The 15,438-nt window shown below is 41.9% G+C and overlaps 1 protein-coding gene across 1 annotated transcript; it reads right to left on the reverse strand.

Annotated features, from left to right (window-relative positions):
- Positions 1-6,286: 6,286 nt before the first annotated feature.
- Positions 6,287-14,768, reverse strand: LOC118659667 (interferon-induced very large GTPase 1-like). The gene has a single exon (XM_036315920.1). The coding sequence runs from the start codon at positions 14,766-14,768 to the stop codon at positions 7,473-7,475; it is 7,296 nt and encodes a 2,431-aa protein (XP_036171813.1). The 3' UTR covers positions 6,287-7,472.
- Between the last annotated feature and the right edge of the window lie 670 nt (positions 14,769-15,438).

The raw sequence follows: 15,438 nt of genomic DNA on the forward strand, positions 1-15,438 counted from the left end.
TGATTGAGAAGAAAAAATTGGATTTAGTAAAGTAGAGGCGATTGGTAACTTCTATTTAGTTAACATCAGCTGCAGTACCTTTTTGAAATATCAGAACCAGCTTTGATTCTTTTCAACTATCACTACTTCCACCTCCAATATCTAGTAAACCTGTCCTGTCAATTGTATTCCATAACCATATTCATCACCTGCACTGGGTAAATACCATTCTAGATACTTGCATATAGAGATGAACAAGACTTGGACCTTCTTCTTCAAGAGCTTACAGTTGAGAATGTGGTACAGACATAACTACCTTTCAATATAGTAGCAATGGTAATGTTAATAATTATTAGAATTTCTTCTATTAATAAGATTTTTCTGCTGCTGTTGCTGCTACTCCTAGCACTCTCTAACATATTAGAACACATACTTTATGCCAGGCATATATATATGATTATCTCAAGTAATCGCTACACTTTTATGAGGTGGCATCATTTTATAGAGAAAAAAATGAAGGAGAGAGAGATTAAGTAACCAACCTGAGGTCATACTGCAGGTAAATGGTGGAAGCTCTATACAAAACCAAGTAGTCTAAGTTTCAAATTTGTGTTCTTCACCACAACTGCAAGCTGGCTTGCCCTAACTTACAAAACTTGGCTTATATCTACTAACTTATTCCTTCACTTTAAATTACCTTTGCCTTCTTGCTTCCTCTTTTAATTTTTTTTAAAATTTTGTTATTGATTGAGGTATTACATATGTGTTCTTATTGCCCCATTGCCCCCACACCCCCTCCCCCACTCATGTCCTCGTCCTGCTGTTGTCTGTATCCATTGGGTGGCTTACATGGAAACATACAAGTCCTTTGGTTGATGTCTCCCCATTACCCCCACCCTCCCCTACCTTCCCTCTGAGATTTGATGCTTCTCTGATCAATGCTTCTCTGGCTGCTGCTTCTTTTTAATGTTTACTGGAATAACTTTCCTAATAAATCCCTTGTGAATCTAAGTCTTAGACCTGCTTCTGAGGAAGCTAGGACATATTCTTCCATACTGCTAAAGAATTGTGATAGTGAGATCTCTACATCTTTGATTGATTAATTAGTGTTTGAAATAGCTGTGACTACTGATGAAGAACCAAGGACCTCAATATCTTGAGATGCATTTTGAGCTATAAGTTAAAATCACATTTAGTTTGTTCTTAACTGTGATTTGCCAAAAAGTCTTTGTTGAATATTCCTGCCAGTGAAGCCCAGATGAGACTATGTCAGCCTATCAATGTGGTTATAATGAAATGTTACTCAAAAGCAAAGGAATAAGGAAGTTGGGCGAGGAAGTATAACATAATAACTTAGAGTATACATACTCAGTATATGGTACTAAATGCTTCTATATAGCAATTCATTTATTTTCCCCAACAATAGCATGAGAAATGTACTATTTGAGAGATAGGGCACTTGAGTAGAGAGAGATTAAATCACATGCCCAAGGTTTCTCAGGCACTACCACTACTGCAAAGACAGCAGATTAGTAATTATCATGACAGTGTCAGTGACAGTATACAAGCTTTCTTTCACTCCTTGTCCACTTACGTAGCACAGCACTACTTTAAATGGTTGAATGGCTTTATGAGACCTTATTGAAGGGCTAGAATGATTAAGGAGAATTGCAGTTTTGAGGGAATGGGGAAATGGTATGTTTCATATGTCTTTCCACATAGTCCAATGGAAGAGCATACCAAAGTTAAGGGGGTCATCTTTAAAAACACCGTGTTGTAATCAGCTCAGGCTGCCATAACATAATACCATAGACTGGGTGCTTAGACAATAGAAACTTATTTCTCATAGCTTGGGAGCATCTAAGATCAAGATGCTGCTGATTCAGTTCCTGATGAGGGCTTTCTTCCTGGCTTGCAGATGGCTACCTTCTTGCTGTGAGCTTTCATGGTCTTCCCTTGGGCACTTGATCCCATTATGAGAGCGCAGCCCTACTGAACTCATCTCACTCTGATTATTGTAGGGACACAAACATTTAATCCATAACACACCCATTCCCTGGGCTTTCTCATATTCTTATCCTCTGGGAGAAAGAGAGAGAGAGAGAGAGAGAGAGAGAGAGAGAGAGAGAGAGAGAGAGAGAGAGAGAGAGAGAGAGAGATCTACTTCAAAACTTCTCAGTGCAGGCAGATCACTTTTAGTTAGGCTACCACTAACCCGTTGCAGCTGCTGCCTCTAATGAAATCACACCAGAAGGAAGAAGGATTACTAAATTAGACCAGATTTTGCTGAATGGAAATAGTATAACAATACTGGTTCCTGGAGAAGAAGAATCTGAATGGATTCCCTTAATTTATGCTAGTTTATGTTTTGTCTTATAATGACAACAAAATTTATATTTTTAAACCTTTCAAGCCCAGCAGGGGTGGCTCAGTGATTAAGCATCGACCCATGAACCAAGAGGTTGCCTGTTCAATTACCAGTCAGGGCACATGCCAGGGTTGTGTGCTGAATCCCCAGTAGGGAATGTGCAGGAGGCAGGTGATTAATCATCATTAATTATGGCTCCCTCTCATCCATGTTCTATTCCTCTATCCCTCTCCCTTCCTCTCTCTAGAAAAAAACAATAACACACCTTTTCATGTCTGGATTATAGGAAGCTAAATTTCTCATTAAAGGGGAATGCTTTGAAGAGGCAATGTATAGGTGTAATTTGTAAATTAATCATGTTTATCATGGAAAAAAGAGGAGTTATTTGAAGATGAAAATAAAGGTGTTTTTGGAAAAAATAAAAACACAGCAGTGCAAGTTTTCATTTTCCTTTAAGAAACTTACATCTTTTAAAATATATATATATTTTATTGATTTTTTTACAGAGAGGAAAGGAGAGGGATAGAGAGTTAGAAACATCAATGAGAGCGCAGCATCAAGTAGCTGCCTCCTGCACACCCCCTACTGGGGATGTGCCTGCAACCAAGGCACATTCCCTTGACTGGAATCGAACCCGTGACCCCTCAGTCCCCAAGCCAATGCTCCATCCACTGAGCCTAACCAATCAGGGCAAGAAACTTACATCTTATTCGTGATGTTTGATTTTGTTTTAGAATCTATCACCCTTCTTGTCCCATATCTAAAGGCCTTCTGATTCCTTCTTTTTCACTCCACTTGGGATCTTTTGCTTAACGTACTTTGGAAATCTCCCAAATCTATGTATGTGGTAACCACAATTCCTGTTATGTCCCCTTCTCTCAATGACTTTTTAGAGTCCCAATCCATTGACCTTGTCTCTACTGACCTGCAAGTCTGACCGCCTCTAATCCTGTGAGCTACACCTGGACCCAGTGCCTCCTACTCATGGAGATGCTGTGATTCTCCTTCCTACTGACTCCATTCCTCCTACTCCACTGGTTTTGAGGGCTTCTCCCTCAGTAACCCAACCCAAATATATTGTAATCACCTTAATTCTCTTTCCTTCTGATTCCATTCCTCCTACTCCATTGGTTTTGAGGGCTTCTCCCTCAGTGACCCCAACCCAGGGGTGGGCAAACTTTTTGACTCGAGGGCCACAATGGGTTCTTAAAGTGGACCGGAGGGCCGGAACAAAAGCATGGATGGAGTGTTTGTGTGAACTAATATAAATTCAAAGTAAACATCATTACATAAAAGGGTACGGTGTTTTTTTTTTTTTTTTTTTTTAGTTTTATTCATTTCAAACTGGCTGGATCCGGCCTGCAGGCCGTAGTTTGCCCATGGCTGCCCCAACCCAATGATATTGTAATCACCTTAATCTTGATCGCTCTTTGAAGGCAGGAAACCCAGTTCCTACCTACTCTTTCCTCTGTTTCCATTTATTTCATGCCAGTTTTTTTTTTTAATCTTTTTAGCACAGCAGCACAGCCTCTGAATCTCATTTGTGTGTGTGTGTGTGTGTAAAACATTTAACTAGTTACAAATTCGAGGTGGCAGGAAGAGTTGGGAGGGAGCCAAGTGGTCACATTTTGGGCCTCTTCTCTCTCTCTTTGCCCTCCTGGGCCTACCAGGGGTGGGCAAACTTTTTGACTCGAGGGCCACAATGGGTTCTTAAACTGGACTGGAGGACCGGAACAAAAGCATGGATGGAGTGTTTGTGTGAACTAATCTAAATTCAAAGTAAACATCATTACGTAAAAGGGTACGGTCTTTTTTTTTTTTTTTTTTTTTTTAGTTTTTTTCATTTCAAATGGGCCGGATCTGGCCCGTGGGCCGTAGTTTGCCCACGGCTGGCCTAGACTGTAACCTCCTCCTGGAGTTGCACCTTTGCTGGGACAATTTTGACTGCGGGTGAAGAGCTGCCCACAGATTTAGTGTTCACCTTGAATAGGTGCTTCTAGTTCTTTTGTATCTCCTCAGGGTTCAGCTTGAGGACATTGACAATCTGCTGTGCACCCTGGAGGCTGTCTGGAGAGGTTAGAGGGGCTACAGACTGGGTCAGGCATGTCCCGGGGCATCAGCTTCTGCTCAGCTGGCTGCTCACTTTTGCTTCAGGGCTTTTACAAAGGCCCTGCTCACCACCTTGTGCCCCCATCACAGTGGTCTGGGTCAGGTATGTGGCTGATCCTTACAGGGAAATCCTTGATGGCAGCACCACCTAGCATTTTTCTACCCAAAGATCAGTGGTTCCACGCAGAATAGAAGCAAGCTTGGAGTCTCCTTAGGTTGTGTGACCTGAGGTTTTGAGAGGTGATGGATGGCAACCCAGGCATGAGTTGGAGGCATATGATGACCACTCTGCCTCAGAGGCACAGGCTCTGGCCTAAATCTCATTTAATAATCACACTGCTTAAATGTCTGAGGAATTTATCAAAGGTGATTTTTATTTATAGACAACAATTTTAGATTGAAAATCAAAGTCAATATATGACACATGATACCTCTTAAAGGCCGTTCTAGATTCATTAAACAAATAACAAAAGCATTCAGCAAATGTTAACTGAACATTGCAGTTTTAGGGGTGCAGTCTTCTGAGAGCCGTACACCATGCTATGCAAGGGGTTCTGTTTCTGTCACCATTTGAATATGATCATATGAGGAGGGCCTTCCAGCTCTTACTGAGACCGTTTTCCAGAGAACTAAAGGGAAACTATACTGCTCTAGGACACCTGTTTCCTTTATAAATTTCTGTTCAAAGATTTCTTTTGCAGACATGGGTCATTTGAGCTCAAACTGAGAATATGCTTGAAGCTCTTTGGGGATTCAAAGTGGAATCAGCACTGTCTCCCAGCTCTGGAGATGCAAGTTTTTGACTGCTGTTCATTGTCTGTTTCCACTGGCTATGGAGGGACAGAGAGGGTGCCTGTAAAGGGAAGACTTGGATCCTCTTAATGTCCAACATGAAGACATTTTCTTTGTATCAAGGTTACTTTAAGTCATTAGCTTTGAGAACCAGCATAAGTCATTGTTACAGAAGGTGCAGGTTTGCAGACTGGTGATTTCTTTCCTCTTTCAGATTCTTGGTTACCATCAGAGCTTTTCATTTGTATTCTGATCATGATCCTGTGACTCATACAGTGTGAAAAGTCACAAAGGTGCCTATTTTGGAGATAAGCATTTCCTTACATTTTAGTATATAAAAGAATATCTTATTGAAATAATCAGAATCTAAAAACTATAAATTCTTTGCTATTTTATTCTTAAAGGAATAGTTTTTAAAATTATTAATGGAGTAATGAAACCTAACCCTTGTTGACAGCCTTGATTAAAGTGGCCCTTCTTGCCGAAACCGGTTTGGCTCAGTGGATAGAGCGTCGGCCTGCGGACTGAAAGGTCCCAGGTTTGATTCCGGTCAAGGGCATGTACCTGGGTTGCGGGCACATCCCCAGTAGGGGGTGTGCAGGAGGGGGCTGATCAATGTTTCTCTCTCATCGATGTTTCTAACTCTCTATCTCTCTCCCTTCCTCTCTGTAAAAAAATCAATAAAATATATTAAAAAAAATAAATAAAGTGGCCCTTCTCACCTGCTCATACACATTGCTCCAAAAGCCAGTTCTTCTTAAGCTTTTACAAATGCCAGGCTTTGAATACCTAAGCTCTTATGAACCTTTATGTTTTATTTAAGCGTGGCACAGGGAACTGCCAAGGTGCCAGAGAAGATGAGGGTAATACTTACATGTGAAAAGTGATAATTGTTCCACTTCTTGGGAACGTACGCACAGGTGACCCAAGCGCCTCATTTGGATATACCAATACAGACGTCGAAGGGTACTTACTATTAATTAATATGGCCGAGCTTAACCAAAAACTAAGAAGAGAGAAGACACAGGGAACAAACAATGCAAGAAATCACACAAGTTTATTTACCAGAGAGCTGATGGGTTTCAGTCCTTGGCAGGCCACCCGGAGACACAAGCTGACAGAGACACACAGAGGTCGTCAAATACGCCGCGGCAGGAGCTCAGTCTCTTGACTCGAAGAGAGGCCTCTAACAGTTTGGGCTCAGAAGCAGAGCAGGGATGGCAGTGTCCAGGGGGAAGGAGAAGTCTTATCTGTGGAGGTCAGACAGGCATCTGACTGCCGCTGTGAGAGTCCTTCTTTTACACCCCATGGGTGGGCTTCTTCCGTGTCTCATATCAGTGTGCTCCCGTGGCCTTCTGGGCTTCTCAGGATGCACACGCAAGGGGTTACAAGTTGTCAGGAGTTACAAGTTATTTATCAGGAGTTAACAGCAGGGCGTTACAAGTTGTTTACACGCAGGGAGTTACAAGTTACTTATCAGGGTCACACACACACAAATTAAGTTCCTCTTCTAAGTAAAGTTTAAAATTCACTTTAATAAAAAATGAAATTTGATTATGCTATCTTATACTAACTAAACTTATTACTATAACAATAATTCAATTTCTATTTTCTATATTTGCTTAATAATGTTTCCTGAATTGATACAGGCTCTGTCAAGTCCGTGTTATTATTTCCCAGAACAGAATATGTCTAAATATCACTATGCTTGGGGATCATCTTTCCATCAATATTTTTCCATTCAAGGGTTAGTAACTTTTTCTCAAGACTTCAGAGGCAATTTGTAGCATTGAGCCAAGATCTGTACATTCATTTGCAATAGTCATATAGTTAATATATAGAAATTTGTAACTATGTATAATGTTTTTGATTTTCCTCTATGAAAACAACTTTATCTGGGACTTTATAAAACATTTTAAAATAAAAAGCATCCTGAATAATAGCTTAAATTATGAAGTAGGAATATTAAATAGATATTATTAGATTTTTATTGTATGCTCATATTTTTTAGCAATTTTTTCAACTAGAAGGAATTGAGATAAAGAAAAAGAAAGTCCTTTTTACAGAAAATTTTAAATTCTTGAAATGTTAATTGATTTATATTTATTCATTTCATTTGAAAATGGAAATAAAGTTTCTCATTGTGAGGAGGAGGTATTTTTTGGATTATTCAGGTACTGTGACTGTTGTTTAGATTCTGGTACTCTTTTGTGGGCATTGAGTATTATTGCTTTTCCAAGTCATCAAGCACATCTTCCTTTGTGATTTTGGCCCATGCATCTGGGATTTCACCTTTACCTATAAATTTTTTCTGGTATTTTTCTTCTAGCTCCTTTCTGAAGTGACAGACAAACCATTTCCAGTATGGCTGGGTGGATGTGTCTGGGGTGATGCTCCATGTGGCATATTCCCCTCCTGCCTGTCGATAGGTCTTATAGGGGAATGAAATGGTGTCATCATTATCCGGTATAAATCTTCCATCACTTGCTACTGAACTAGTACAGAAATCAAGGGACAATGCTCCTGATTTGTTATAGTGCCATCCATTGACAGCTTCTGGACGGTGGAAAGGTACACTGTGGTCTCCGTCATGGTTAGGGATTGTGTTTGTACAAATTGTTCCACAGAAGGGACACTGTTTCCAGCAGCCACAGAGATGTTCAGAGAGCATGTTCTGTATTTCAAGAATCATGTCTTCTACAGGCTTACTCAAACACTCCTGTTCTACTGTGTTCATTGCGGGATCCAAAGCTTCCCTCATGGATTTTTTGAGAAACTCAATATCTTTAATCTCCTGGTGTTCAATGCTCACCAAGTCTTTTCGTGGAAAGTTCAAGTTACTCCCCAGGTGATCACAGAACAAATCCAACCACCCAGACACAGTGCTGCTTTTATGTTTGGCTATTGCTGTGGATTCATGAATAGCTGCGAGGATGGCATTCTTGATATCAACAACACTTATTTTTAAAAAATTCTTTATTTTATTATTCCTTTGTTCTGAACAATATCTTTTAATATGTTGTTTAATATAATTCCTAAAAAATGATTCGGGCTGATGAATGTACTCCCAGTAATCATCAAACTTTTCGTTTTCTGCCAGGGAGATAAGAACGTGTTTCTCCAGGTTAGCCCTGTTTCCACTAAATGCTGGGCAGGTAGCTCGCATGTCCCCAGCAATTTTAGGGGCCATTTTCCCCCAAATCGTGTCAGAGACAGCAGGAGTGAGTTTGTGCCATAGAAAGTCAACAAATGTTTTGATTGAGGTTGCTCCTTGACAAGAGATCTTAAAACTCATGAAGAAATCATCTTTCTTGCTTTCCAAATAATTTACAGGATCATTTGCTCTTTTGAATGCCTCATGCATCTCCTTAAAATTCTCAGATGCTTTTTGGAATAAACACAAAGATAAGTCAATTTTGTACCTATTTGTAAATGTGTATCTCTTTTTACTGGGTGCAGATTTCACCTCCTCTTCTATTATTGTCAGGATTTTATGGAAATAACTGGGATTGTAATCACACTGTTGCCTTTGGAAGTCTTTAATAGTTTCAGCGTATCTTGAAAAAATGCAGTCAGTAGTTCTCTTTATGGACTCTTTATCATGTACTTCTAAGTACTTTGAAATGAGGTAGAAATGTTTGCTCATTTTGACATGTTTTTCATAATTGATTTCAAACTCTTTTCTAGGCTTTTTGTTCAGTGTATTCACCACATCTGACTCTTGTTTAAAATAGTCCAAAAGGATGTTTTCAGAATCCACGTCAATGTCAGGCTCTGTGACTGGAGGGAGAGTTGAGGTCACATCAGAGACCCATTTTTCCCAAACTTCATTGAATTTGTCATGCAGCTCTTCCTCACTCAATTCTTTATCCTTTACAGTTAAAGCCAATTCTCGGCTTCTTTCCAATAATTCCTTTTCGTAACCTGACTTTTTGTTATCCAGTATTTCTTGATTCTTTTTGTAACTAATATGTCCCTCGGCTTTATTTTTGCTCTCAAAAATAAGTGCCTCTTTAAGATTTCTTAGTTTATTTTCAAAACTTGATTTCCACTGAATCATTATTTCACTCTCTGGATCTTCATTAAAATATTTTTCCAGTTCTTGCTGGATGGCTTTATATTTTTCTGTAACTGGAGCCTCAAGTATGCTTGCTGTGAGTTTCTGGATTTTCCCATTCTTTATCTGGTTAATGTGCTGGTTCTGCAAGTCTAGCACATAAGTCCTCAGCTCCCAGGTCCAGGAATTATACATGGTTTCCGATTTGCTCATGGCCATGACCTCTCGAGTGTTCCTGAAACTGAAAATAAAGTTCTCATTCACTAGGGCTCTCCACAAATCTTGAACTCGCAATTTCACATCTGAGATCTTCATGATGCTTCCTCTAGACTCCTGTTTGGCAGCCATAAGAATTCTCTCTTTCAGACCCTGGACATTGTGGCTGTAGCGAGGATTGGGAGGGGCCATTGGGGGATTGCCATCCCAGAGGTGAGCAAAGTAGAAGACATCAGTATTGGCATCAAATTTAATGATATCACCAAAGCGGGTTACATCTGAACACTGTTCTTGCTCAGCTGCTGTTGCTGCCATTTCATCTAGTCTCTGCTCTAACCGCCTCCTTCCTTCCATAGTTTGGTCTTTAGCTGTGACTTCCCCCACATTCTGATGGATAAAAAGGCAACTTGGGGAGATTTTTACTTGTTTCATCCTCATAAAGGCTTGGACAACTATTTGTAGAATATCTTGCATTTCTGATGGATTTTCCCCAAAAATATTGATCAGAGTCAAGTTTCCAAGTCCAATGACAAAGGTTGCCAACTCATTGTCACGATTGTTGGATTTGTTGCTGAGTTCAGGGGCCCGAAGGCCTTCTGTGTCCACAACAAGCACAAAGTCAAAGCCCAGTTCCTCTGTGAAAGTGTCCTCGACCTTCAGGAGCTGCATGTAGGCCCCCTGGGTACACCTCCCAGCACTGACAGTGAACTGCAGCCCAAAAAGTGCATTCAGCAGAGTGGACTTCCCTGAGCTCTGTAGGCCAAGGACAGAGAGAACAAACAGCCGTTTGTTTCCAAGTTTCTCAGAGACCTTGTCAAAAAGAGCTGCCACCCACTTTAGAGGCACATATGAAACATCCCCATCCATCAGCTCAATGGGAGCACCAGATACCATCAGATCTGCAGCAATCTGGGGAAGGGAGAGATAAAGGGTATTTTTAGTGGGGGAAGCTTCTTCCAGAGCTTCATAGATCTGGCCAACCTCTCTGAGAAGTTGCTCAATTCCCAAGGTACAGTCACTAATCTCTGTGGAGATAGCTTCTATCTCTCTTTGCCAGCATTGGAGGTCAGGGCTCTTCGTTGCCTTTTGCTTTTCTGTTTGTATCCGTGACCACAAATTGTTTTTCTTCTCATTCAGTTGTTCCAAGTGTCCTGCAGTCAGATTGTCCAAAAACACACTCAGCCATTGCAAAAAGTAGTGTGTGGGTGGAGTTTCTGAATGATTTTGGAGAATTTCAAGGAAAGAATGCATCAAGTCATTGAGAGGAAAGGCTCTGATCAACTGTTGACTCCGTATACTTTGTTTTTCTGCCTCAATCTCACTCTTGTGTTGTTCAATGCTTCGATTCCCTTTTTCTCTTAGATGATAGAGTTCTTTGTCCTTTTTACACCAACGATGCCATAGGTGTCCCTGAAGGGGCAGTAAGTTTTCCTTCACCTGAGATATATTCACTTCTTTCAGTAGGGCCATTAGGACTTCTGCCTTTTCTTTGGCATCCTTGCACTCTCTCTGGTCTTCGTCAATAAGGAATCCTTGCTTGCGAGCAGTTGAGGCACAGTCCTGTAAGCTGCAAGGAGTATCTGAGAGCTCTAGCAAACGTCTGATTGTACTAACAAGCTCCTCTGTTAATTCTGCTTCATTTCTGTTCCTGAGGCCAATTATCACTGTTTGTTTAGATTTATTGGTCATGTTATTTTCTTTATTATCAAGTAAACAAATCAAAGGTCTTGGTGACTGACTCAGATCACAAACAATTTTTCTGTTTTCTTTATTGTCATCAGAAGTTGACATGAGGACAACAATGAGAGAAGAGACCTCTTGCAGAAAGGTAAGTTGCTTCTTATATTCCTTTGCATCTCCATGGAGATTGGTGAAGGTCAAGCAGTTGTCAAATCTGTCTTCATCTTCCCCTGCAGGACAGAACCAGCAGATTTCCACCACTCCCCCCATCAAGAGACAGTCTTTGGTGCTCCCTCTACAATTTCGGTGGAAAAAGACATCATGTTTACGTTTGCTGAGAAGAGAGTTCATGATCTGAGATTTGGAAGCTGAGAAGCCATTTCCAACTCTTATAAAAGACACAATGGGGGTAGAGACATGACACATCTGCTTATTCTTGTAATTGATCTTCTCCTCTCTTGGTGATTTCCTTGCTTCCTGCCAGCTCCTTCTAATTTGACTGAGAGACCAGAGAGAGAATTCAATTTGAGAAGTGCAGGGATTAGGTATGAGAAGAGGCAGTGCAAACTGGCAAATGGAAAGTTTGGATAAAATATACTGCCTGGCAAAATCATCTGCACAGTGAAGAATTGCCATCTGAATATCCATAGGGTGAATATGGGGCCTAGGATTAGTATGTGAAGGATTAGTATCTGAAGGATTAGTATCACTGTCTTCAAATAAGTCTTCATACAGATCAAAAGCCTCATTTTCCTGATTTGAGGCACTTGGATAGACTTGATGCTGTGTGTTTTCATCATTTCTGAAGACTAGGTATCTCAGCTCATAATCCAGCACTTGTAGCTTCTGAAGGAAATGTAAGGGAAGCTCCCTTTCAGAGCTGGGTTGGGTGTTGTATCCAGAAATCTTGTTGATCAGATGGAAGTTTGCTCTGCTCATCCTTTTTGGGTAGTAATGTTCTAGGCCTAGACACTGAAGTAATTTTAGGAATGCTGTATGTTCTATGACTTCCAAGTTGCTATTTCTATTATCATGTGGATCATGGGATTGTTTCTTTTCAGGGAGAATACTTTGTGAGTTTTTTTCTATCTCATCCATTTGCAATGGAGAGAGGGTGGCTTCATAATTACCATCAATGAGCAACCTCAAATCTTTCTCTAGGTTGTCCCAATCCTGATCCGCTCCAGGTTTGGAGAGGACATGGACAACTTCTTTTGACAAAGATTGGCCCAGGAGATGCCTTATTAATGCCAAGCGTTGTGTTTTCTCCTCTGGAGAAACAGCCATGACTCTAGTGGTAGCTGTCAGACCTGTGAGCACCAGGAATGCCTGAGCTCTGTATGTGCAAATATTTTTGAGATCCTGGTATTTATCTTGGGCTGTTTGCATTTCATGCATTAGGAAGTCTAACTCCTCACACCCCAGGAGATACTGAAACGTACTGTTTACCACATGATACCCTGCACCAGCTGCAATGGAAAGTAGCAAGAGCTGTGTGTCTGGCTGCTGTGTTTCTTGGAGGTAATTCAAGAAGCAGCCGAGAGACAAACTGACCTCATAAGTGGCCTTTCTTTTAGCTTCTTCCACTGTTTCTGCACACTCAGATTTCGCCTTCACTTCCATGAAGTCACTGTGGATTTTCTTTAAGCTTCTAATTAATTCAGAAAATTGGGAGATGTTGATGTGTTCTTGCACTGACTTTGACTGGAAGACCCACTGCATGATGGAATGAACCTGAGGAAAGTCATTCACTCCATAGATATGAGGATCCAAAAGGCTGCGCAACTGAGATTTAATAAACTTAGTTTCATAAATGGAAGTCTTTTTGCAAAAGTTAACAGTGTTTACCAGAAAATTCTGCAGATCTTTATCTGTGAGGCAAATATTAACCCAAGTGTCATAACTGTTTGTTTTTTGACTCAACATTTTCATGAAATTTATCAGTTTTTTAAGCTGCTCTTCAGGATCAGATACCTCCCAGGATTTCACATCCTCTAGGAAAACCCTAGCCTCCTTCCCTACACTCAGTAAGTCTTCTCCATCCTGGATCTGGGCAGTGATGCCAGTCAGAGCAGAGTAGTTATCCTTCAGTAAGCTAGCCACCTGAAATGGATCCTTAAAATCACTTCTGTGGTTGGAGAGGATGATGTCCCAAATGGGCACCAGCTGAAGGCCCCGGTCTATGACACTCCAGGTTTGATTACTTGCAACTAGGCCAGCTTTCCACTGGAGAAAGCCATTTGTTTCTGGTGGGCCACCTGTCTGAGCCACAGATAATTGGACTTTGGTTTGGAGATTTTGGAAGGTTGTGCTTTGGGTGGAAGTTTCTGAATGAGAGTCTGTCCCATCCACACCTGCAGCAACCTTCACTTCATAGCCACTGTAGCTGCCCCTTATGTAACCATTCAGGGCCTCTGCTGACTGCTGTTTTACTTCTGCCAGCTGCTCACTCCTGAAACCCTCTGATATGGCTTTCCACCAGTAGATTCCTCCCAGGTGCAGAGGGCCCTGGTTGGCATGAGAGCCAAACCTTTGGAAGAATGCTTCTGTCATGCGCCTCAGCAAGGGGAGTCTGTCTGTGTCTGCAGGCTGACTCAGGTCTTCAATGCGTTTCAGTTCCTGGAGAGCAGCCTTGGAGAACTGGAGCTGATCCATGGGAAAGTGGCAGGAGGCAAGTGGGACATAGCTGAACATGGTAGAGCAGAAATAGGAGTGCTCAGAATGTGATTGTTGCGTTTCCTTGGATTCCGAATGTTTGCTGTGGTCCATGCCAGCTTCGAAGCTAAATCCCCAACCTCCACCCTTGGCTGAGGCAATTACACTGAAGCCCAGTTTCTCTATCATCTGGGTGAACTGGGATTCTTCTTGAGAAGATGCAAATTCCCTGGTTTCCATCCGAGTGCCATGCTCAGGGCCAAAGAGTAAGAACTCCTTGGGGACACTGAGCAGCTCTTCTCTCTTCTGTATAAGCTCTATTGAGTACCCGGTTTTGTAAATTCCCTGCAGGGCCAGCCCTCCAGATGCCCATCTCATGAGATCTCTGTCTGCGAGGTTTTGCCTATGAGACAGTGTGCCTTCCATGAAGTTGAGTTGTCTCTGCACATGTTTCATCACTTCTCTTAAGGATTTTTCAGGGGAGGGCCAGTACTCTTTGGGAATCTCCATTGCCTGCCTCAGCTCTGCCTCTTTTTTACTTACTTCCTCTTCTCGTCGTTGCCTCCCTTCTGATAGCAAGTCTCTTAGCTCCTGCAGTGCCTGTTCTGCCTTCTTCTGTTCTTCCTTCATCACTTTCACCCGAGACTCCTGTAACTTTGAAAAGCTATTTGAGTTAAGTAGTTCCTCTACGGCCCTTTTCTCCCAGGGATGTTGTGCCTGGGATTTCAGCTTCTGTAGGTCTTCTTCTTCTATGTGTTGTAAGGCCTCTGCACAGGTCACACCCAGCTGTTCCTGCAGCTTTGGCAGCCAGTACTCAACTGACAGTCCTACACCTCTCAGCATCTCTTGGAGATCTTGCCCACTTTTGCCTCTGACAAGGGGCTCATCAGATGTGGTGTCTGCTGTGTCCATCACTGTGGAGAGAAAAGACACTCAGTTATCCTCTGTTATGAACTTAGGAAGTGTAAGCCACATCAAAATAAGGATAGGAGTACTAAAGATGCAAGTCTCTTCCCTGGCAGGTGTGTTTAGTGGTTAGAGCATTGGTCTGTACACCAAAGGGTCATAGGTTACTGAACAAGGGCTGTACCAGGATTTTGGGTTCACTCCCTGCTCCCAGTTGGGGTGTGTGTGGGAGGATGTTTCTCACACTGGTGTTTCTCTCTCTCTTTCTCTCCCTCCCTTCCTCCTTTCCTTCCTGTCCCTCCCTCCTTCTCTCTCTCCCTCCCTTCCACTCTCCCTCTTACCTTCCCTTTCACACTCTCAGAAAAGCAATGGAAAAAATATCCTCAGGTGAGGATTAACAGCCCTGCAAAAAGATGAAAGTTTTTAAGGCTTTCTCATCCTTTCATTTGATTGTTTTATAAAATATACTAGAGGCCTGGTGCATGAAATTTGTGCCCTTGGTGTGGGTCCCTCATCCCTACCTGTGCCCTGTTGCAGTCTGGGAGCCCTCGGAGGATGTCCAACTGACGGCTTAGGCCCACTTACTGGGACATTCTTAGTGCTGCTGTGTAGGTGGGAGAGGCTCCCACCACCGCTGCTGTGCTCGCCAGCTGTGAGCCTGGCTTCTGAGCAGTGC

Source organism: Myotis myotis, unplaced genomic scaffold (assembly GCF_014108235.1).
Source record: "Myotis myotis isolate mMyoMyo1 unplaced genomic scaffold, mMyoMyo1.p scaffold_m19_p_66, whole genome shotgun sequence".
Lineage (NCBI taxonomy): Eukaryota > Metazoa > Chordata > Mammalia > Chiroptera > Vespertilionidae > Myotis > Myotis myotis.

Excerpts from the sequence above, each read along its gene's own strand:
- LOC118659667 (XM_036315920.1), bottom strand. The coding sequence starts at position 14,768 with ATGGACACAGCAGACACCACATCTGATGAGCCCCTTGTCAGAGGCAAA.